General features: G+C 44.3%; 1 protein-coding gene across 1 annotated transcript in view; it reads right to left on the bottom strand.

Moving 5' to 3' along the window:
* The window catches only part of URB1 (URB1 ribosome biogenesis homolog), an 84,830-nt gene that overhangs the window by 23,535 nt on the left and 36,795 nt on the right, over positions 1-24,500 (bottom strand). The window contains exons 16-26 of the mRNA XM_074996988.1: positions 23,954-24,070; positions 23,287-23,425; positions 21,377-21,547; positions 20,148-20,344; positions 17,382-17,606; positions 16,450-16,629; positions 13,513-14,368; positions 8,019-8,223; positions 6,712-6,895; positions 3,837-3,895; positions 2,914-3,107 (exon numbers count right to left, since the gene is read on the bottom strand). Of these exons, the coding sequence (XP_074853089.1) occupies positions 2,914-3,107; positions 3,837-3,895; positions 6,712-6,895; positions 8,019-8,223; positions 13,513-14,368; positions 16,450-16,629; positions 17,382-17,606; positions 20,148-20,344; positions 21,377-21,547; positions 23,287-23,425; positions 23,954-24,070 (2,527 nt within the window). The remainder of the gene's footprint in view (positions 1-2,913; positions 3,108-3,836; positions 3,896-6,711; positions 6,896-8,018; positions 8,224-13,512; positions 14,369-16,449; positions 16,630-17,381; positions 17,607-20,147; positions 20,345-21,376; positions 21,548-23,286; positions 23,426-23,953; positions 24,071-24,500) is intronic.

Below are 24,500 nucleotides of genomic sequence, written 5' to 3'. Positions count from 1 at the left end.
CCTCAACCTCTGAAGGTAGGACAAGAAGCAATGGGCTTTAATTGCAGAAAGGGAGGTTTAGGTTGGACATTAGGATAAACTTCCTATCAGGGTGGTTAAACACTGGAATGAATTGCCCAGGGAGGTTGTGGAATCTCAGTCATGGGAGATATTGAAGAGCGGGTTGGATAATTATAGAAATTATATAATTTCTATATAATTATACAGAATTATAGAATTATATTATATAATTTCATTGAGTGCAGCCACCTACCCAAAGCAAGGTCAACCCTACATAAATAGCTAATCCATTTGGGCCCTGTCACGTGGGTAGGGGACAGGACTCAATGACCTCCCGAGGTCCCTTCCAGTTCTAGTATTCCATGATTCCATGATTCTGTGAACATTGGCAGAACATTCCTCCATCAGTGCTGTAGTCCAACTACGACACAACAGCGTCAACTGGAACACCCTTTCTAGAAGCCATCTTGGTATTTGCCATCTTATCTAGGTATTTACGCAGATTCCCTCACTGCAGGATCTGCTCACATACGAAACTTGGGTGAATTCACCCTGTCGCACACAGTAGTATTACCACCCCAGTTTTACAGATAGAGAGCTATGGCCCAAATAAATTAAGGACAAACTTGCTCAAGGACAAATAGGTAGTCTGTGGCAAAGCTGGGAATTGGACCCACATGTTTTGAGTTCCATTGCCTTGCATAAGGCAAAAGATTGTCCCTTTCTCCCCTACCCACCAAGCCACACTGTAAATCAAAGCAAAATACAGTAAACTCTTTCATATCTGCCAACCGTGGGACTGGGAGGTTGCTGGATATTCAAATCCGCCAGTTAACAGACAGCAGCTGGGGAGGCACAGGCAGCCAGGGAGAGACAAAGCTGTGGGATCCCAGGCTGGAGTCGGGGGAGCACTGGTAGTGCCAGGGCACCGGCCGGAGCATGGAAGGGCACAAGAAGCTCAAGGCCGGGGAGCCAGCCGGGGCTGAGGGAACACCGGAAGTGCCGGGGCCGGGAATCCAGATGGGCTGCCGGGGGGGGTGGGTGTGCGCCAGCAGCTTGGAGCGGAGGACCTGGCGCGGGAAACTCTGGCAGTGATGACTGGGAGTGACTTCCACTCAGTTTTGCTCTCAGACAAGTGGTGCGTTTGTGCCAGTTATCTGAGAGTTCTGGTTGAAAGAATACCAGATACAAGAGAGTTGACTGTAGTAACAATCTCTTCATTAGAGTTGGAGAAAGACAGAGGTAAAGATGAAGGAACTCATGACAATTAATTTCTGAATTATTTAGGGCAGATCCTTTGACAGAGCCTTTCTCCTTGCCCTATGGAAATACAGTCCAACTGACAAGCACATGGAATAATGGATATGCTTTCATGAAAAATACAAGCAATCCCTTCCTCCTACTGCTTCAATGGAACTTTCTCATCTTGTCAGGCATTTAAAAACTTTAAACGTTTGCCTAGATTCTTATTATTTATTATTATTACTATTTTGCTCATGTTTACTGGTGTTGGGGAATACAAATTTGTCATCAGTCTGTTCCACTTACATATGAGATGATTATGAAATTCTATCAATGCAATAGACTCTTCCATATTTGGTAACCCCAGGTTTGGGAGGTTGCTGGATGTTCAAATATGCCCATTAATAAAGAGCAGCTGGGAGAGACACAGGCAGCTGGGGAGAGACAAAGCTGAGGGATCCCCGGTGGAGAGGTGGGGATCCCACCAACCCCAGGGCTGGGAGCTGGCTAGGGTCAGGGGAACAACGGCAGCTCCATCCCAGGGGCTGGGAGCCAGTCGGGGCGCGGAGTGTCACCGGAAGCCCCCGGGTTATGGGAACACTGGCAACTCCAGCAGTCCCAGGGAGCCAGCCTGGGCTCAGGGAACTCCACGGTGAACTCCAGCAGCCCCAGGGCTGGGGGAACTCCAGCAGCGGTGCAGAGCTGTGCCAGCAGCCATGGGATGGAGAGCTGGCAGGGGCATGGTACTCCGCCAGCAGGGGCCAAGGGAAGCTAGCATCCCTGGGGCTGGAAGCCCCTCTGGCAGCTTGGAGGGAGGCAGGGCAGCGCTGAGCAGGTGTTACTCACACACTCAATTCTGCCTGCAGAAGGGAAAGCGATATGTTGGTGCCGGTTATTTGAGAGTTCCAGCTGAACAAATATCGGATAAAACAGAGTTTACTGTATTTAGCTATAGATTCCAAAGCACCTTATACAAGGCAGCTACTTGTCATCTCCCTTTTACAGTTGGAGAAATTGAATTGCAGGTAAATAATTTACCTAAGGTCACAGCAACTCAGCTGCAATGTCAAGACCAGAACCCAGATCTCCTAACTCCCAGCCCAATACTCTAGCCATCAACCATTGCTACCTCTTTCAGGTTAAGACTGAACTAGATTCCTCATTGGGTGATTGTTCTGTCAAATACATGAGCTTAAAAATGTATATACAGCCAGCAAAGAGCTATATTAAATATTCTCTATCAGCACCGATACTTATTTTCAAGTTAATGTCTCTTATGTAAACAAGTTGTTTAATAAATACTTAGCCAAATATTATCTCCTTGATGCAATCTATTTGAAGAACAAAATTCTGGTCCTACTGAAATCAATATTAAACAGCCAATGACGTCACTGAAACCAGGATTTCACCCCAGGTCCTCAGCCATATGAAATAACATCAACAGAACGGTTTTCAAGATTAAAGGCTTGAAACTGGCATATGTAAGGAAAAATATGACATTGAAATTCAAGTAGAAAAGAGCAGAAAGGCTTCGAAATGAAATGCTAATAACAATCAGGGACTTATTTTAATAGCTTGGTAAATATGTAGACGGGTAGGTAACTGGATGGCTGGAAAACGACACCAAAAAAAGACTGTTACTATATATAACCAAGGAAAAGAAAGAGTCACCTCTTGTGTGAATGTTCGTGTTATCTTCCTCTCTTGACCTCAGCATTGCTGACAAAAATAAAGAGTGCTGCGTGATCATCATGTAAAGCACGGAGGGCTTGATTAATCTCTGACTAAGAGGGCTCTCTTTGGTGTACAACAATTGCACAGCAGCATTGAGAGTTTTCAGAAATCCACGATCTCTGTAGCGGTACCTTCAAAACAACACACAATCAAAGGAAACTCAGATTTCAACCAATGGCAGACGTGCTATTTAAAACAGTGAAACACAGTGAAGAAAGCAATGAAACGTAAAAAAGCATTGGCCAGTATCTCATTCAGTTTGTGAACTAGCCACATATTAAACTTCAGAAGAAAGGCCTATTCACAGTCAGTCAGCATTCAGCCGCACAGGCTTTAGTAAAGATTAGCATTTCACGTTTCATATTAAAACCTTCATTCGATACCAATCCCTCAGCCTGACATTTCTCTCTCTCCGTAAGCTAAGCCTCCCCCATACTATTGCTTCTTATCTCTTTGATTCATTGGTAAAGGGAAAGTGCCTGATTATGACCTCACGTCAGGAATATCTTTCATTAAAATCATTGAGTTACACCAGTTTAACTAAAAAAGCAGGAGCAGTTAAAGGAATTTGTTATATTACACTAACTGAAGACCAAGTTTGCTCTCAGTTGTACATGAAGTCACTGGCACTGTACTGAAGTGAATGGAGACTGAGCCCGTCTATGGAGCTAATCCTAAAAAGTGACTGGCATTCTCAAGTCCCAGCGATTTCTGTAGGAGTTGAGGGCACTTAGCACTTTTTAGGATGCGCTTAGTACACTCTAGGATTGGGCCCTAACTGACAGCAAGCAGCGCATTGAGCATTACAGCGTGCCTACCCCATCTTTGCCTCATCTCACCAGCAATACCAATTTACTTACTTAAGTCCCATCTTCACAAAACTGTGCCAGTCAGCCGGAACCACTTCATTAACAGAATTCTGTGTGGGCGGTAAACAACGAGGAGCGATATGTAACATTCATTATGAAGCAGACCCAAGTTTTCACAGCACATCAGGACCTGCATTGTCTGTTGCACGCTTTGGAGCCACGGTATGCAAAGTCCAACCCGTTTCAGGGCTTTAAAAATGACCAAAAGCAAAAATACAACTGTTCTGCTTATGTCAAGCCTTCGTGGCTTTTTTCTACTGCGTGGTACTCACATGGCTTCCCATTTTTCTCAAGCAATGATCAGAGGCTGTTTGCACCACACGCCTTACACTGAAACATCTGTACTGCTGCAACTGTGCTGCTGTAAGGTCTCCTCTGCAGCTGCTTTATGTCCATGGCAGAAAGCTCCTGCTGGCATAATTATGCCACTCCTACCAAGTGGTGATAGCTATGTCAGAAGCTATGACAGCCGTGGAGATAGCTATGTCCTGTCCACGCGACACCCTCCACATCGGCACTTTTGTTGGGTCAGGGCATGGTTTTTTTCACTTTTTCAGCAAAAGGTTTAGCAACAAAAGTGCGAGTGGAGCCACAGTCTACGCTGTTATTTTAGATAAACCCAGAATTTCAAAGACACTTTATTGGGTTAAGGGCTATTTCCCCAGAAATGTGACCGTGAAAAAGCAAAACACACTTTGGTGAAAACAAGAGATGTTAATTTAGGACAACATGGCATCTGCAGCCAATTTTTTCCTAGAAAGAAACTCCATGTCAGAGGTGGCAGGGGAAGAATACAGGGTTTTCCACCTTCAGCTACAAAGGAATTTTCACAACCCAGAACTTCAAATACTAACGGCACCTTCTGTTTTAAGCTGCATGTCTCCTTGCCTAAGTACTTTGCAAATAGCAGAACCTCTCACCTATTCCTTCCCTCCGGGACCCAAAAGAACAGGCTGATGCTGTAAGGTGCCAATTAAGCCCATGAAAGTAATAACCCTTAGTACCAAGGTCCTTTCTAAGAGTTGGAAAATTGTGTATTTACATCCCAAGAGCCAGGTGACAGCTGGAGAGGGCGTGTACGCAAAGAGACCAGAAGGGATTAGAGGAGCAGTTACTGCAGTACAGGCTGAGCCCTTGGAACCTGACCCGTGCCAGAGAAGAGTATTTGCTGGACCACAGGAGGTCAAAATTGTCTAACACATTATCAATAGTTTCACGGCTTACAGGGCTCTCAGCAGATATTTAGGGCAAAGTGACCACTCGTCCTGTTTTAGCTGGGACAGCCCCGTATTTCGGGCACCTGGAAGGCATCCTGATTTACTTTAACAAAAGGGCTAATTGTCCTGGATTATGGCTCCCTGCTGAGCTGCCCTTCTCCTGCAGTCAGGAGGTGTGGCGACCGCCTGGCTCCCAGCTCCCCGTGGCTTGGGGAAGCTGGATTAGCGCAGCTGCCACCTGGTTCCTGGCTCCCCACAGCCTGGGGGGAGCACCGGTGCGGCTGCTGCCCTGTTCCTGGCTCTCTGCATCTTGGGGAAGCCGGAAGCGTCGCCGGTGGGGCTGCAGTCCTGTTCCCAGTGCCCCGAGGCCGGGAGCTGCATCTGCCCCCTGCAATCAGGGAGCACACCCCCTCCCCAGAAGGGTGGCAGCCCTCCCCCACAAGGCAGCCGCCACCTGAGTAACGTGACCACCCCCACTTTGGCTGGGACAGTCCCATATTTCAGGTGCCAGGAAGGTGTCATTACCCCGCCCTCCCAGCAGGGTGTCCCATATTTGGCCTAGGGAAACACTGTCCCCCTAATTTAGGGGTAAATTACAGCCATATAACAGCACAGAACCCTGAAAGCCAGGACTGGTGGCTGCAAACAAACTTTATGGGACCATGGGAAACTTGGACACATCCATGGTAAATAGTCATCAGGCGAATTAAAACTGGGCCGGATCACGGATGTTGCCATATGAGAGACTGCCAGACTACAGAGGTTCAGCCTGTGCCTGTAAAAGCCGCCTTTGCTTTTACTAGTTAGGGCCTGATCCCATATTCTTTACACACCTAAAGAAAATCTGAGATGCACAAGCATCGACCACAGGCTGCCACTGAAGCCAGACGCAAGACTGTTCTTGAATTCAGTGGAAGCAGATTCACACACTTTGTACGGACACTTCTACTTTTACAGCATTTTCTCACTCACTTTTTAAAAAACATTTTTTAAAAAAGTACTGACATTGTGACGCACCAAACGCCTCAAAAACCCATTGAGTTCCGTGGTAATTGCAGGTGTCCAGCACCTCTCGCAACAAGACCCCAAATTGTTCTCTACCAGGATCTTGCAAAGCTAATTACATACTGTACAAGCCACACACAAAACAGCAAAGAAATCAAGACAAGCCCAACAAATTCATCTATATAATACAGAAATCTAAAAGCACAACAAACATTCTACTGCTATAAGAAAAGTCCCTATAACGAAGGTTTAGCTCAGTCATGTCCAAAAGAAATTTCACAATTGCCACAGCCCCACTCGTCCCCTGCCTCGCCCCAGGCAAGCACCCCTCCCCCGAAATGACTCACCATGGTGCACCATGGAAGTCACGGCTGGAGATGCCACCGTGCTCACGAGCGAGACGTAGCAGGAGCCGTGTGACAGCCCGTCGTGGCCACCGGAGCCCACAGCCTGGAGCTGCAGGAGGAGCTGCCTCCACCGTGGCTGCCGCACACTTGTCCCACCCAGCGGTGGGGCGCGTGTGCAGAGCAGGTGGAGGGCGCTCCATTTGGCCACATTGAGGTCTCCTGTTTGCCACACGTGGGGAACAGGATGCGTATTGGACACCGTGGGTTTCGATTAAAGCAAATGGAAAGGAGTCTCACCAATAACTCTTCCAGTCTCAACAGCATGGCATGCTCTGTTCCTTGGCTGCTTTCTTGTTCTTTACTTATGTTGTATGTGTTGATTAACCACTTCATACAGGCTGCCAAGAGGCTTTTCTTCCAGGACAGCAACTGCTCAGCAGAACTTTCCAGCACTCTCGATACAGAATCTGCCACGATCCAACTGCCAAAAATTCACACGTTAGAAGAACATTTTTCATTGTGTACATTTTACCAATTTTCCCCAAGTATTTGTAAGCACTTGATTTTATGCACAGACTCCTAAGCACCAATGACCAAAGAATCACTATCTTCTACAGCATCCGATGACTGCGTAATACATCGGTCATTCAGGAATTTACATGGCCAGTACTTCCCTTCTGTTCCCCCAGAGATGAGTACTGTTGCACATGTTATAAAACCTGCCACCATCAGCTTAGCAAAAGGGATTGAAAAAATTCTTTTGATCACATGCCCAGGAGCATAGCCTGTGAAAATATACTGGCCAAAAAGTATTTTTACTCGTTCCAGCTAAGTACTTACAGATCTTAAGGAATAAGTCCTTACGTATTTTTGCCAATATGCTTATTATGCTATTGAATGTTAACTTTAAAAATGGCTCAAAAGTTCCACAAAGTTTAAAAAACACTCATATAGCCATCTGTCCTGTGGCTGCCTTTCCCAGCAAGATAGATGACACCGCTGTAGCCTTAAACTGCGTATAGCATGGCAGAGCATGTCTCCCGGTTCAGGAGGCGCTAAAGCACACCAGTGAAATTAAATGGAACAAATGGGAGAAGTAGCTCAGTGGCTTGAGCATTGACCTGCTAAACCCAGGGTTGTGAGCTCAACCCTTGAGGGGGCCATTTAGGGATCTGAGGCGAACAGATTTAAAAAAAATCTGTCAGGGATGGTCATAGGTCCTGCAGTAAGGGCAGGGGACTGGCCTTGATGACAAAGGTTCCTTCCAGCTCTATGAGATAGGTGTATACCTCTAACACCTGGTTTAAAATTCTTGATACTGATCCACTGTTCATCTTTGTGAACAGGGAATGTTTCATTTAAAATTTGGAGGACTACTGAGATTTTTTCAAGATATTTTTACATGATATTCCTAAATTAAGGGACACCCAGGTTTAAAAGCACTATCACAATTACACTGTAGGTTCTTTGAAGCATGGATGATCACTTTAGACAGCAGGTGTGCATATATGTACAGTGTCTATAACAATCTTTTATGCAACAAAATGACAATTCCAAGTGTTTTATTAAAGAAAAGGCAAAATCTGGAAACAGGACTTGCCTACCTCTCATGATTTTCTGCTCTCTCAAGAATTCCAGGCAACTGGTCAATTAGGCTGGTTAATGCTTCAATTTCTGAAGACTGTACCAGCTTGGAAAAAACTTGCAGCTTCAAGGATGTGAGTTCTTGGGATGCTTCTGTATCTAGAATGTTTTTTGACAGTTCTTTCCACAACGCTCCCCTCAAGACAGGTACAATAGCTGAGGAGACTGTAGGAAGAAAGAGAGCAAAGAGACATACGTAATCTGTCTGGTGGTGCTCTCAACTCAAACTGCTGCATGCGTTCATTCTAATGACAGAACGATGGGTCTGTCGTGAGAAAGCTCACAGCGTGGGGCCGTTAACACATCTATAAAGCGTTTGGAAGACAAATGCTCTGTTAAATGTCTGGTATAGCTTTCAAACACCTACTAGCCAGAGGATTAAAGTGACTAGTTGCAGGTATCTGAGGCAACAGCCTGATGAGAAGCTCAGCTCTGATCAGCAGGATAAAGTAGTGGTAACTGCTGGGATTCTTACCGAGGTGCTGACACTGGGCTTTGATGGGCTTCTTCCTTCATATCAGTTCTCAGCTAGCAGGTGTCTGATGAACTTGACCCTGCCACTGCTCTCTGGGCAATGGAATGGAGCAAACGTTCTTTCTCTGGTGGCCTTTCACCAAGCAACATCACTCCTGAACCTCCTATATGCTCTGCCGCTCTGCTCCTCCCAGCCTCCGCTGGCAGCTGCTGAGGATTCTCCCTTATTTTATACCACTTCCAGACACTTGTCTTAATAGAGATGGTAATTACCTTAAGCATTACAAAGACAGCTTCCTGATCTTCGATATTTGTGGTGATCTCAGGCAAGTCACCTAACAATTTACACTTGCAGTAAGTAATTTTCTCTCTCGTCTCCTCCCCTCCTTTGCCCCCACTTCTGTCCTATGTATCTGATATGTCAGTTTTCATTTCAAGTTTTTGTCTGTATCTCTCTGTTATATAATCGTCATGCCAATTCACTTACAGCACCATTTCCTGTACAGCACCATTTCCTGTACAGCACTATGTCCACCTTTGAAGAAGTGGGTCTGCCCCAGGAAACCTCATCACTTAATACATTGTTAGCCTTTAAGGTGCTACAGGATTGCTGGTTTGTTTTGCTAGGATACTGACTACTCTCTGTTACTATTCTTCCAGACACCTGCATCCTTCCCCTCATCAAGAGCTACAGCTCCTTCTGCTGCCACCTGCAACCTTCCTTATCAGTAGAAGAATGAAACAGGTGTGATCCTAATTAGTTTAACTGCAGCACCTAATTTTCTGAAATGCCAGTGAATGGCCAGACTTTTGTTAATTTAATTCTGCTCTTGGCCGGGAAGGTGGAGGACACCAACAGAGCCACTAGAGCTGCCTTAGATTCAGGAAGCCTTCGCTGTATTGATTTATATTTGAAAATTTATTTTTCCAGACACAGAGCAAGGACTTCTTTTCTTTTTTTAAACACGAGAGATAAAATTCTACTGAAATAGACAAACTACAATACTCCATGAGGCTTTTCACGGATAGAAATAATTTCATCACACCCAAGCACTGGATACATAGGGATGACTCTAAACAGACAATTAGCTAGAGAGAATTTCAGAGGTGTTATGATTTGGCTTGCTCAAGAAGGGCACCGGGCAATGGCAGCTAGTCCTGTTCTATTTGAGTCCATTTGGCCCAACCTCCTTGTGGCACTTGAGGCACTACAGAAATATTAATGTTAAAGAATAAACATACAATGTCTCCTATGATCATTATCAGCTGCTCCATTCATGGTACAGATACGTTCATAGATTGAGTCCAGAAGGGATCACTGCAATCAACCAATCCAATGTCCTGCACAACCCTGACCAGAGAATTTCACTAAAAAGTTCCTTCTTGAAGTCCATATTCTGGCTGAGCCAGAGCAGAAGTGGGCAATAAGCAGCCCGCAGATCAGATCTGCTTAGCCCCCGAGGGGCTGCCAGATGCGCACTTTACCTCCGTGTTCTCAGGTACAGCCGCTCGCAGCTCCCCTTGGGAGTGGATTGCAACGGGAACTGCAGAAGCAGCGGTGACTGGGATACCATTGCCCACAGCTACCGCTGGCTGGGAACAGTTATCCGCAGCCAACAGGAGCTTCGAGCAGCCTGCAGACCTGCAGGTAAATAATGCGTCCAGCGGCCCACCACGTTTGGCCTGTGGGCCACTTATTGCCTACTCCTGAACTAGAGCGTACTCCGTCACAGAGGCAAATGACCCACTGTTGCTGGGATTCTTGCTAATGGACAGTAGTCACCAGCACACTTCTTATTCTTGTGTTGTGCTGTCATTTAAAGGTTGCCTTTGGGAAAGTGCTGCTACTGTAACTTGGACAGCTCTGAAGTTAACTCTGTCACGAGATAGGAGCTCAAAGAGGGGGCAGGGCCACTTTCCCATCCAAAAGAATAGCAGAAAGCCACAAAACAAAATGAGCGATCGATGTGACTGCACTGCCTTGTCAAGAAACACATCTCTCACTTAGTGAAGGCAACAACACAATGCAAAAATGGCAATGAAACCTCATGGCTAAGGTGGACTGATTTAATCAAAGTGATTTACATCACTGATTTTCATCCTTATTTAAATCAGCAACCAGGAAACCTTGACTACAGCTACACAAGCAGCCACTGTCAACAGAGGAACCTCGGCAGTACCCCTGTTGACAGATCTCGCCTACACACAAAAGCGGATGAAAAGAGCAAGCCGCTCTGTCGACAGAGAGCAGCCAGACTGCCCTGCCCTCTCAACAGAACCGCTGACCAAAACCTCTGCAAACAGGGCTGCCCGGGGAACCTCAAGCCCTGTCTGTTGACATAAACGTTTACACGGGCGCTCTGTTGACAAAACACTGTTGACAGAGGCGTTATACCTGATCAGGGAGAGGTATGACACCGCTGGCTGAACAGCTGAGTTTTGCTGACAAACTCTTGACAGAGCTGTGGAAGTATAAGATGTGACATTGTACATAAAAGAGTTACATTGTAAAAAGAAATTAAATCACACTATGATACAATGTTACTTCTGAGCTCAAGAAGGGGAAGTTATGTTGATACTGTGTGTAGGAATGTAGGGTGGGTTTGGATGGAGCCAGGTGTGCCTGGGAAAGCAGAAACCAGAGCAGTAGGTGCTAGACAGTAATTAATTAAGGTAACCAGGGAGTCATTGGCAGGGGATTGCTAAGGGTGATATGGAAATGAAAATACGTGACTGGTCTCAGGGACTATATGGGGTGGGTGTGTGTCTGTTTTTTTCCTTTTTTTTTCTTTGTCTATTAACTTGCCTTCTTGATCTGTATAAATTAAGAGACCTGAGCCCTGGGAGGGGACTCACTTTTCTAAATGTATTAGCAGAGCAGCTTTGCTAATAAACAGAGTGGTCTGACAAATTGTGAGTCTTGAGTCTAACTTTGACAGAGCGCTTTAGCCATGTAGACGCTGAGTGATTTTTGTCAACAAAAGCCCAGTTTTGTAGACAGAAGCTGCCCATGTAGACGAGGCCCTTCAGTTAAATCATTTTAATTGCATTTTGCATGTGTACTTTTTAGGTATTTCCTCAAAGAAAAGTTGATTTTCATTAGTTAGTAACCATTAGAACATGCTGATTTGCAACTAAACATAACTGATTGTAAAAACTAATTACTACTTATTGCTAATAAGGGCAATACCCCATATGTTTACACACTCACTTAGGTGACTATATAGCATAACATACATTTATTCAGATTATTAATTTTTATAATTTATTGTGTTAGAACCTGATGAACAATGTATTTCATAGTTCCAAGATGATTATTTTTATCCGTGGCTTCTGTCAAGCTCCATTCAAGAAAAAATGTAGAAATAAGTTAAAAATGTCAAAAATGGTGTTTTCATTTCTATTTTTAGTTAAATACAATTATCCTAAATGTGCCAGATAGACTGAGAAAAAGTTGAGTTTATCAAAGAAAGTTTTTTTTCTAAACTACCTGTTTTTTTAAATCAAAGAATAGTATAATGTTAAGCTATTATCTGTAGATGGGGAACTGAGAAACTGCTTTTTGGTCCCCATGCCATTCAAGATTTTAGAACTAGTAGCTCACCTCCTCTCTCTTAGTTTTCATTCAAAAATTGGAAAAAGAAAAGAAGTTGTTAATGGTATTTCAACTCCCCAAGCCATTTTTTAAGTTGAATGAAATGAAGAAAATATTCTCTCTATGCCTGCAATAGAGGCTACTGCTATCAAAAGCTGATTTGCCCTTCACTGCCTCTGGTTGCAAGTGCTCACCAATGGCTTCCACCAGTTCAATGGTCTGATGTTCTTTAAAACTTTGACAGCAAACGTGCACTGCTTTATTTAAATTATTTAACAGATTATACTAAGCTTAGACCTTAAGATAGGTTGTCAATTTTCAACTCAACTTAAAGGTTATTTTTAAAATCAAAAACACATTTCATTTCAATGTTTATAAATAAGTAGAAATATTTTAAATGTTTCCCAGTCATTGATTTTTATCCACCCTGCTCATGGTGCTAGCCTGAGATTTCTGTATAGTATCCTTATACTTCATATTCAAGTACATGCCATCCCCTGCCCTCTGTCTGATCCAAGAGAAGGTGCATCTATTTCTTCACCACTCGTGTGAGGCAGGAGCAACGAAAAGTTTCTCTTCTCTCTCTCCTTCCTAACCGTGGCTTTGAAGAAACAGGGGGAGAGCTCCAGGCTATCTGCTTACAATACCATGTCTGTGCTGCCTCTTGTGTCCATCCTGAAGGAGGCCAGCTCCTGTTCATCAGTACTTTACTACTTGATCTGCATGAGATCAAGCAGAACAAGAAGCATAACCAACAGATTAGCAAGAGCTGCACCTATGCTGGTAAGAGCCACATGCAACTCAAGAGCCATGCGCATAAGTACCACTAAGCTAATGGGCAAACAAAACTTGGCCTTGGAATGTTATATCAATACAACTTTGGAGCCATGATAGTTTAGCAAATACTACATGTTTTAAAATGCTTTTAAAATGTGTATTTACACGAGAGGCAACAACATTCTCAGTACTTGCTGTAGATGGCACTTTTTACTTCCTAACCGCTGAACAGTTAATACTCAACATGGAAGGAAAGCTAGCTTCATTTTAAAATTGACGGTAACATCAAGACAAGGCTACACAGAAAAGAGGAATTCTTGTAATTGCTTAATAGAAGTGAACAATCCCAGCTGTCCAGGTGACAACAAGTATTGATTTTAGCACTAAAGATTCACAAGATAATGGACTTTTAAATTGTCACTTGTCCACACAGCTAACAGTATGCTGGGACGGGAGCTAGTTCGGCGCTGAATCTAACAAGTCCCAGACCATAAGCCACTGAAACTTTCATTCAAGCCTTCCCAATGCACAAACACAACATTTTATCTCAGCATTCTGGTAAGAATAGTAAAAAAATCCCCAGATAAAATCACTAATGTTGGTATTACCTTTTGATGGCCGCGTAAAGTCATACTGCTTTCTACTCTGCAAATACACATTAATCAGAGGAAGAAAAACATCCATATTCTTCCTGAGGTACTTTCCAGTTGCACAGTTCAGACACCACAGTTCAAACTGCAGCAGATGAGTTCTACAATGCTGGATCAGCAAAGCCACAATGGCAAGGGAAGTCTCAGTCACGTGGTTAAGGCAGTAAACGTGTACATCGACATGAACTGCCTGGGCAAAGAGGGGCTCTCTCTTAAGAGCGTGAAGGAAAACCTTTTCCAGATCCTCACTGTTCGATGTCGGCAGCAGAGTCCCCATCCCTTTCACGTGCTCGGTTGACAAGAACTGCTCACTTTGAACCGTCTGTCTTTGATAGCTTTCTGTGAGGAGCTGCACCAGTGTCTTCCCATAGAAGCTCAAATGTTTCTCCTTTTTAGGGGAATTTACAGATGTCGGAGTGGTCAGGCTTGCCTTCGGAAGCTGGAGCATGGCTAGTGTGACTTCTTTTAAGTGGGCTGCATCCATGTAAACATGTAACTGCTGCAGAGACTCCAACTGCGGGGACTTTTGGGGAGATAACTTGTTCTTTTCTTTTCTTCCAGCACGTAACTCTTTCAAGACACTTGTAGTGATGGCTTCAAAGTACTTAGATAACAAGTCTGTGAGCTTTATATTTTGCAACATTGGAGCACTCACCTTCAGCAACTGAAGGATGCCATTATTTAGATGAGCTGACAGAAGCTTCACCATGACAGGGTTTAAGTTGTGTTGGGGAAGAGAATGCTGCTCTAAAGCCAAGAACCAGGTCTCCAATACAGGATGTCTGAAGATCAACACAAGCATATCTTCTAGCATCTGCAACGTACACAGTTACAAAGAGATCACAAAAAGATAACAATTTAAAATCATTCATCTGCTTCTATCCATGGTGCACATTTACTGAAACCTCAAAACCTGCAGTCTGGACATTAAATTGTCATACTTGTCAAAAGACAAAACGATTAATGAAATATGGGGGGATTACAATCATGTTTACCTCAATGTTTAAGGTATGGGAGGGAAAAGTTTTTGCTCTGTGGTTAAAAAAGAGATTCTAAACATTAAAAAACATCTCAAAATTATTCATCTCAATTTCTCTTCTGCTGGTTCTGGGATGAAGTAGAATGCTTTCTCCATTTGTTCACTCAGACAACCTTGACTCAATCTTCCACAGTCTGTGGCAAAATTTTACATGGACATTAGAATGACTTAGTCCTAAAGCAGAGTTCCTCAGGAGAGGGAGAAGGCATCACTTTTCCTATTGCAGAATGTAACTTTGTACATCTCCATCAGTTTAATGAGATGTCACAGGGGAGATGTCACAGGTGACATTCTAAACATGGGCAACACAGCTTCGTGCAAGGGGCTAAAGCAAGGAACTGAGAAATAACATGCAGGTGAGGTGTAGGTCTGCAGGGCAGCTCTTTCACAGGCACTATTCTATGGGCTAAAATGGTGGAGGCAGCTGCCTGGCCACACTCCTTTGTGGTAGTTTAGACCAGCAATGGCTCTCAACCTTTCCAGGCTACTGCACCCCTTTCAGGAGTCTGATTTGTCTTGTGTACCCCCATGTTCCATCTCACTTAAAAACTACTCCCTTACAAAATCGGACATGAAAACACAAAAGCATCCCAGCCCGCTGTTACTGAAAAATTGCTGACCTCGTTTTTGCCACATAATTACAAAATTCATCATCTGAAATACATTGTACTTAGTATATAGATCACTATAAACAAGTCATTGTGGATGTGAAGTTTTAGTTTGCAACGATTTCAACAGTCCTTTTATGGAACCTGTTGTAAAACTAGGCACATATTTAGATGAGTTGATGTACCCCCCAGAAGACCTCTGCATACTCCCAGTTGAGAGCCACTGGCTTAGTGACACTGGGCAGTCATAGATCCTTTGATCCCTCTCTGAAGCCTCCTTCAACAGCAAATATCTACACTGACCTATCTGTGCTTCACACAAAGACCCCTCTGCAGCAATACGATGTATGAAGTCCACCGTCCACGTGGAAACAACCCACCCGCACTCCTCCACAAACCAGGCAGAAAGCTACAGTAGTGCTTCCACTTGGTGTGCAGGTCTTGCACAGGCCTCCAACAAGTTTCCTATCAGACAGGCATCACCTTTAATCCTAATTAAACAACCTAACACAACTAAATACCAGGAAGAACCAAACCCTCACGTGCCACAGACTGTACATTTCATTGAAGCCCCCTTTTTTTCTTCTACCTCTATCAGACCGAGTTTATCAGTAAGAATATAGGTCAGCTCCGGGCTGCACACTAAAAATTTATTTCAACGACAACTGACAATTAGTTAATATAGTTTACACTCCAGAAATGTTTGTCTGTTTTGCCTCAGTAAACAGTTCCCCAAAACTGATGAAAGACTTTTTAGAGTCCCATTTAATCGTGACAACTACATGCCAGCATTCATTAAGTGCGCACCATGGAGCTTATACTTAAGCCTGGCAGGATCAGATATTTATCAGTAATTGTGGCTAAAACTTGACCTCACCATATACATAGAAATCAACAATAAATATTTCCACTGACGATAACTGAAATTTACAAATAGGCAAAGTGAAAAAAAAAAGAAAAAAGGGCTGTTTAAGAACTTCTCAGGGTCGGATTTAGAGATATTTACTTGTATACTTTGGAATGTGATGTTGACATTTTGTGTTTTACAAGGGCTTTAAAGCTTTGAGTTTTTGATTCTCAGTCTCTGCTGTCATTAAAAAATTCTTGTGTGACAATTTCAGTTCCATAATTTTGCACACTTGTGAAAATGTAAATCAAGAAAAATTGAAAAAATGCTTAACAATAAACACTGATATTATCTGTTAAAATTATTTAAAAAAATAAATTCAGCCAAGCCTATTTGTACACCTTGTCATTTGCAGACTCCACGGTGGCCACACACTCTAAGTCCATAAAGAGATCAGATTCACTTTGGCCCTTTTCTTGTTTCTGCTGGCTGTCCATCTCCATCTGATCACATCGGCACAACAAGGTGCTCAGCAAGTCCATGTAGAGACCGAGAATGCAAGGACCAACACTTTTACTGAGCTGTGAAAATAAACACAATGGAGGATGAGGGAAAAAGGGGAGGAGGCTGGGAAGAAAATTATGCAAGAACCACCTGATTAAAATAATATCTTCTTAGACTGTAAGCTCTTTGGGGCAGGGACCCTGTACAATAGGGGCCTGATCCTGATAAATGTCTCGCTGGGAGGGGGTTAACACAATATTCATGTATTATAAGGGCAACAGGAATCATCAGATGTGCTTCCAACATAATTCAGGTCAAAGAATTTAATAATATGGAGATATACCGATCTCATAGAACTGGAAGGGACCTTCGGAGGTCGTTGAGTCCTGTCCCCTCACAGCAGGACCTATCACCATCCCTGACAGATTTTTTTAATCTATCTGCCTTAAATGGCTTCCTCAGGGAATGATCTCACAACCCTGGGTTTAGAAGGCCAATGTTCAAACCACTGAGCTCTCCCTCCCAATCACAACTAAACCACACCCTCCAGACAGGTCTTAATAGCAAGACAAGAGACAGAAAGAAAGGTGCAGTTCATTTACCGTGTATGTAACACAGGCATTCACAAAGTATCTCATTGCAAAGGCAGACACTCTCCATAACAAGGGATAAAATTATCACTTGTTTACAATCTGGTCTGGATTCCTCAAACTGTTCCCTAATTCCACGCGGGGGGTACACACACAGAGGCTACTTGACCAAACTGTATGCGTACCCCCGGTCAACGTGCTGTACTCTGTACCCGGTGTTGAGAGAATGTATTCCTTACACTGCCAAAGTTCTCCACTGTGGTTCTGAGGTACAGCAGCACGTGCTTGGCAGCTAGTAGAAGATGCTGAAGCTGGAGCTGGGAAGCTGCCTCTCTGAGCTTTGCTTGCATGCTGTCTTCCGCGAGGACAGCACTGCCTCTCTCAAAGGTGTTCTTCAGCAAGGAGGCAAACGAAGGGCCTGGTGGCAGGATGGGCTCCCCGCTTATGCATTCAGCTTGTTTGAACTGTTTAAAATAGAATTAACAAAGAGAGGGGGGAAAACGTGAGAATGGCTACGTCTACACGTGAAGCCAACATCGAAATAGCTTATTTCGATGTAGCAACATCGAAATAGGCTATTTCGATGAGTAACGTCTACACGTCCTCCAGGGCTGGCAACGTCGATGTTCAACTTTGACGTTGCGCGGCACCACATTGAAATAGGCGCTGCGAGGGAACGTCTACACGCCAAAGTAGCACACATCGAAATAAGGGTGCCAGGCACAGCTGCAGACAGGGTCACAGGGCGGACTCAACAGCAAGCCGCTCCCTTAAAGGGCCCCTCCCAGACACACTTGCACTAAACAACACAAGATCCACAGAGCCGACAACTGGTTGCAGACCCTGTGCCTGCAGCATGGATCCCCAGCTGCCGCAGCAGCAGCCAGAAGCCCTGGGCTAAGGGCTGCTGCCCACGGTGACCATAGAGCCCCGCAGGGGCTGGAGAGAGAGCATCTCTCAACCCCTCAGCTGATGGCCGCCATGGCGGACCCCGCTATTTCGAAGTTGCGGGACGCGCAACGACTACACGGTCCCTACTTCGACGTTGAACGTCGAAGTAGGGCGCTATTCCTATCCCCTCATGGGGTTAGCGACTTCGACGTCTCGCCGCCTAACGTCGAAGTTAACTTCGAAACAGCGCCCGGCGCGTGTAGCCGTGACGGGCACTATTTTGAAGTTAGTGCCGCTACTTCGAAGTAGCGTGCACGTGTAGACACGGCTAATGTGTGTTTCAAACTCTTAGGGCCAGTCTGTGCTCCAACCTCAAATGGGGCAATTCCCATTGAAATAAGACGTAACCAAACACAGACCCATACTACAGGCTGAACCTCTCTCATCAGGCAACCTTGGGACCTGATCGGTGCCAAACTAAAGAATTTGCTGGACCACGGGAGGTCAATATTGCCTAGCAGCATTACCAATACTTCCACTGCTTACGGGGCTCCTAGAAGACATTTAGGGGTACGTTACAGCAAAATAACAGCACAGAACACTGAGAGCCAGGACAGGTGGCTGTAAACAAGCTTTGTGGGACCACAGGAAACTAGGCCATTCCCACGATAAGTGGTCATCTGGCTAACTAAAGTCAAAATGGATTACGGATGTTGCTGGACAAGACAGTGCTGGATAAAGAGCTTCACCCTGCATCAGTAGAGCCCTGCACTGATAAAAAATTTGTCTCTGCATGCTACCCCAAAAATGAGACATGAATAGCCGCATCCACAGCTGTAGCTATGCAGTGGATACCTGTGGATGTCCAGAGCCCTCACTACCACGGCCCAGCCCTACAACTGCAGGGCATAGCGCAGTACTTCTGCACGGTTACCGGAGCGTTCAGATCAGAGCTGGCCAAAGGCGTCTAGTGAAGTGCCCCTCACATGCTCTCTGGCTGGCTGAGGGAGCAACCCTGCAGCTTCCATCGTGGATGGACTATGCGCTCTTAACTCGCTCCCATCTAGCTCTGCACAATCAGCCTTTCGGGCTGGGAGGAGATGCAGAGTGCTCACAACCTTCTCCTTTTTGCCCATGCAGAGACGCTTCTCATCCCCCGCCTCCCCATTAGAAGAAGGGACACTCACACCTACCCTTGCCTACTCTGAAAGAAATCTGAAATAATTCATTACAAATTACAATTATAAGCACTGCTGGACAGCAGTGTTACAACAGCAATAGCTCTAACTAACGCCTGTCAAATAAACAATAAATCCTCTTCAGAAGCAAAACACAAAATTCTGTTTTTAGCAGGATCTGAACTAGCAGCAGCCTGGTGCTCATAGCTGGCACCACATGGCTGCCTGAGAGTGCAGGCATTCTATTCACAGGGTCCTGGCTCATCTGCTCATGCCATGATCGGTGCTGCAGTGAAGCTGTTTCTGGGGAAGAAAGATTGCCCCATGGTTAGGGCACCGACCGAAGACTATGGTGACCAGCTTTACATCTCTGCTACACCAAAGACTTCCCGTGTGACCTTTGGCAACTGCCTTAGTTTCCCTGTGTGCCAGCTCTAAAATAGACAGTTCCCTTCCTTCCAGGAAGCTTATGAGGATAAGGACATTAAAGAGTGTGATGTGCTCAGATACTACTGCAGTGCAGGCAACATAAATACCATAGACAGATAATAACATGGCTATTACCAGGGTTTTACAGCCCTTTCCTTCATTTTTTAAACTCAAGCAACTGGTGGATGCAAGAAACTTTCCTGCCACTTGCTAAAAATGTTTGTGTACATGTCATTCTTGCGATTTGGTAAGAAGGTGCTGCTAATGTAAAAGTAAGTAAGGATGCACTTAACAGTTCAACCCTGCACCAGCTAAAAAGTATTTGCTTCTCATTTAAAAATTTCCAATACCCTTCTATCCAGCAGAGATACTGCAATACCACAGAAAACGAGGATTCAGAAGAGAAAAGCCTAGATGTATTACACCGTAGAAATTGAAGCATTCTGCAATCTACCAGTCTTTTAGCAACCCTAAAGCTAGCAATCAAATGATTTTATGCACTCTTACCATGGCCTCCTTTGCTTGCTGTGGTATCCAGAGACTATAGTATTGGTTAAACTGGTAGAGCTGGGGATACTGAGATATGTCGAGTGACTGAAGTTCTTTATCAAACAGCTGAAACATCAGACAGAGGGCTAGGGGATCTCTCTGAGTGTGCAGGACATCAGTGAAAACAGCAACAAGATACTCCACGATACTTCCTCCTACAAAAGCAAACAACAGATTTGAGATGGAGGTTCTCTGACGAGTAAGAACTGGGATAAAAACACACGTAACTCTCACTACACCACCAGCTTCTCCAGATCCAACTAAGTGGTTTCAATGAGAGAGTTTTCCACGATTTGTTAAACCAAATACAATCCTTTCAATCCGTTCAGCTCTATTCACTCAAGAGTTCCATTTTCCAGTCCCAACTATTGTGACATAGTTGTCACTAAGCATCAACAGGGTGCTTCTAGGATGTGAACCCACAGAATCCTGTCCCCCCACCACCCCCAAAATGAGCTTTTCTGGGGATGGGGCAGAGGGGATGTTTTGTTTTCTTCGTTTTCCAAAAGGCCATACGTTAACGTGAGTAATATTCTTTCCTACATGGCCGTGTTGGATAAAAGGAGAGGAACTCCAGGAGTTTTCTTGGTAAATTGTGCACATGTTCTTACTTCAGAAGGAAGAGAGGAGGGCATGCACTCCTCTCTCACAAAAGAAACAAGGAAAAAAGGTTTATAAATGCAAGACTCTTGGGGGCTTCTCAAGGCAGGGCTCTGTATGCTGAGGCACTCTGCCTCTGTCCTGGTTCCCAGCCCTTTGCCACCAGAGCTGTGCTCACCGGGGCTCTCTTCTCTGGCTCTCTGCACAGCCAGTGCTGTGGGTTCCACAGCATCAGAGGACAGGTGGGTTCTTTAGTTCTGACATGACCAGTGAAGCTGTTCCACAGAGTTGGATGTGGTGGACTAGCATTGTGGAGAGCAATCATCACCCTCTGAACTCCACTGTGGCTTTCCTGGGGTCAGGAGAGAGTAGAGGCATATTGCACCCTTTAATGTGTCTCTGTGCTAGGATCCCTTGGATGTGTGTTTCTTGCAGGAGCAGGGGTACAATATGGCTCACTAAATTTTCACACACAATAACCAAAGGAACCACTGCATGACGATGATATAAAATACTCCCCTCCCCTTCCATATAGAGCGTGAATCTTTTTAGCCACTTTCAGGGACATATACAAACACGGTAAGTACCCATTTCATTTTCAGTCAGCAGCAACAACTTATTCCTGGCTTCTAATGCTGCCGGGACAAGAGCACTGAATGGAAAAGTCTGTTGAATCATGTCTTCATTTAAACTGAATCCAATTTCTTCATCCAGGCCTTCTCTGCCCTCCACAAGGACATCAACCATATCCAGGACATCTAGTTGCAAATGAAAGAAAAATCAGAGTTCTAAGCTCACGCAGATACTTCTAGGTGCAAACACAAAGGAAATAAGAGGACATTTGAAGGCCCGAGTAACTTCAGAAAAAATAAAGGGAGCATCCAATATTAGTGCTGTATGCAGGTGAAAGGGAACAACTTCATTCAGGTTTGGGGGTACAACAACCCTGTTGCAATTAGATGTCTCTTTGAATATACACGAAGGCTACATCTTCACAAAAAGCCTCTGTTGACAGAAGTCACTGTCAGAAGGGATTTCCCAGCAAAGCTTCTGTTAGATCGCATCTACACATAAAAGTAGACTGAAACAGCAATCTGCTCCGTCGACAGAGAGCAGCCAGACTGTGCAGCTCTCTCTTGACAGAATGGCTGATGGGAAGCTCTGCAAACAGGGCTGCCTGGGAAATCAGAAGCCCTCTCTGTGGACAAAACAGCCTCGGAGCGTCTACACAACGACTGTTTTGTTGACAGAACACTGTTGAGAGAGGCATTATACCTCAACAGGGAGAAGTATACCCATCCGATGGATGTGCCGGGTTTTAGCGACAAACTATCATCAAAGCATTTTTTGCGTGTAGACAGTCCCACTTTTTCCCGACAAAAGCACAGTTTTTCCAGGAAAAGCCTCTCATGTAGACACAGACAAAGAGTACATTAGTCTCAGAGGGGTAGTTGTGTTAGTCTGTAGCTTCACAGATAACAAGCAGTCCTGTGGCATCTGAGAAACTAACTGATTTATTAAGTCCTGAGCTTTTGTGGGTAAAACCCACTTCTTCCCATGAAAAATGGATAGGAAAATATTCATTTTCTTCCAACAAAGTGGGTTTTACCCATGAAAGCTCATAACCTAATACATTTCTTAGTCTCTAAGATACCACAGGACTGCTTGTTACTAAAAATACAAGTCAGACAAGGGGTGAAAGGCAGGTACATCTGGCTCCTAATGAGGGTAAAATAGATGGCACTCAGCATGTTGACACTGGAGATGGCTTTCAAAGCCAGTGCTCCAATAAGAGAAGGGTGGAGAAAGGGGAAATACCACCAGCTGTGGAGGACGAAGGCATCACAACAAAACATCTGCAATCAGAGCACTTCTGAATAAGACAGAGGCAGGGGAGCGCATACTACACTAGCAACAAAAAAGACTGGGGATGCATGCCACTTGCATTCTCCTGAACCCTGAATTCCCAACGTGGAACTAACACTCCCAGATCTGTTTGCTCAGACAGACAAATCCTGAGCCCTGAATTTTGACTCTGCAGACAATGGGTCAAGGATTTGGCCCAAAGAGCATAAGCTGCAAGACTCCAGCTGCCCATTGTGTATGAGCTCGAGACGTGAGCTGGACTCCGGAGTAACCCTTGTCCCTTGCTCATGCATGCAGGTGGGGAGCTGGTCCCGCCCCTATGGTTTGAAAGGAAGCATGACTGCAATGGATTGACTTTTATTAAAAACTGATACCATGGGACAATAAAGCAGATCAAAAGTAACATTTTACTCAAAATTTTAAGACAGTAAAGCTGTGTCATAGGTTACCTTCCGGTGGAAGAAGACCTCCTGGTGGCTTAGTTTTTACTTACAGAACTAAATGTAATTAAAAGGCCTAACCCTGCAGTTCCTTCCTCAGGCAAGATTTCTCTAGGCATCAGCAGCAGGCTTGCCTGATTAAGGATCGCAAGATTTGATGGTGCAGACATTACTTTGGGATCATCACATACCATCAATGTGAGAGATAGGTATGCTGACACTATCCGAGTCTTGTTTAAACAAGGTGACTTGGAGCATACTGGCTTCCTGGACAAGGTCTGCTGCTTTATCTGTGTATGGATAGGGGTTTGTCACCAACTTCATTAAAATCTGCAAACCAAGAAAAAAGTCAGCCACAGCACCACAATATGGGCACTCAGCGCAGTGCTATACATAACATGATAATTATAGGGCTAGTAAGTGAAACAAATGGAAGGGCATGGAAATTCCACATCCAGAAAAGGCCAGCAGGGAAAGAGATCCTTTCTTTAACAGGTTAGATCTTATTGGAATTAGTTAATTTTGTCCAGGATTTTCAAGGGAGTCGAAAGAGACAGATGCCTAATAAATTTAACCTCTTTGGAAAATCCCACCTTTTATTAGCAGTCTTTTCTCCTCATGCCAACGCTGCTTTGGTAAGAATATATCCTATGGGAACTCAGTTCCCCTCCCAACCTTTTCATCCACCTTTTCACCAAGGACAGCAAATATGAATTCCGTGTAAAAGGATTTAATCATTGTCTTTCTTAGAATTCATTTGCCATCTTTTGAAAGGATTTTCCTCAATAACAGCAAAGTAATTAGCCTCCCACTAATGCTATTCTTGACATTCTTTATTTAATTAATTTGAACAATTACCCTCTCCAAAAACTGAATCACTGCTTCCTTTGTGCCTTCTATTGTATTATCCAAGTGTTCCAGCCACAGTACAAGCTCCTTCCATGTGTGCTCAAATACTCCACTGTCATGTAAGACCTAGCCGGAAAAGCAGCATGCAGAGAAAATAAATATTGTATATTTATAGATTTTTGTACAGCCACTTTAATTTTTATTTCTTTTATTAAAAATAAAGTACCAACAAATTGTTGGATAGAAACATCTCCCCCTCTCAAACTTTTAACAAACTGGCAGGATTCTTACATATATAAAGATTGTGTTGTACCACCCTTGTTCCACAAAAGGGCCTCAGAGTGGATGTAAATATTATTTACTCCCACTCTACATTAACAAAGCTGCATGAAGTGGCCTTGATGTACAAGAGAATCAAGTTCTATGTCTTTGTTCAAGCTGCCCCCTCTGCTGAACGGCCATCTTCTCCACCAAAAGTTTTCCCAATACACCCCCTTTTTTTTTTTTTTTGCTAGCTTTATAGAGAACTCAGGTATAACTCTAATCTGTTCTTAGT

The sequence above is a fragment of the Carettochelys insculpta genome, chromosome 1 (genome assembly GCF_033958435.1).
Source record: "Carettochelys insculpta isolate YL-2023 chromosome 1, ASM3395843v1, whole genome shotgun sequence".
NCBI classification, from domain to species: Eukaryota; Metazoa; Chordata; order Testudines; family Carettochelyidae; genus Carettochelys; species Carettochelys insculpta.
Note: the sequence above shows the minus strand (reverse complement) of the source record. Positions and strands in the feature narration are given on the sequence as shown.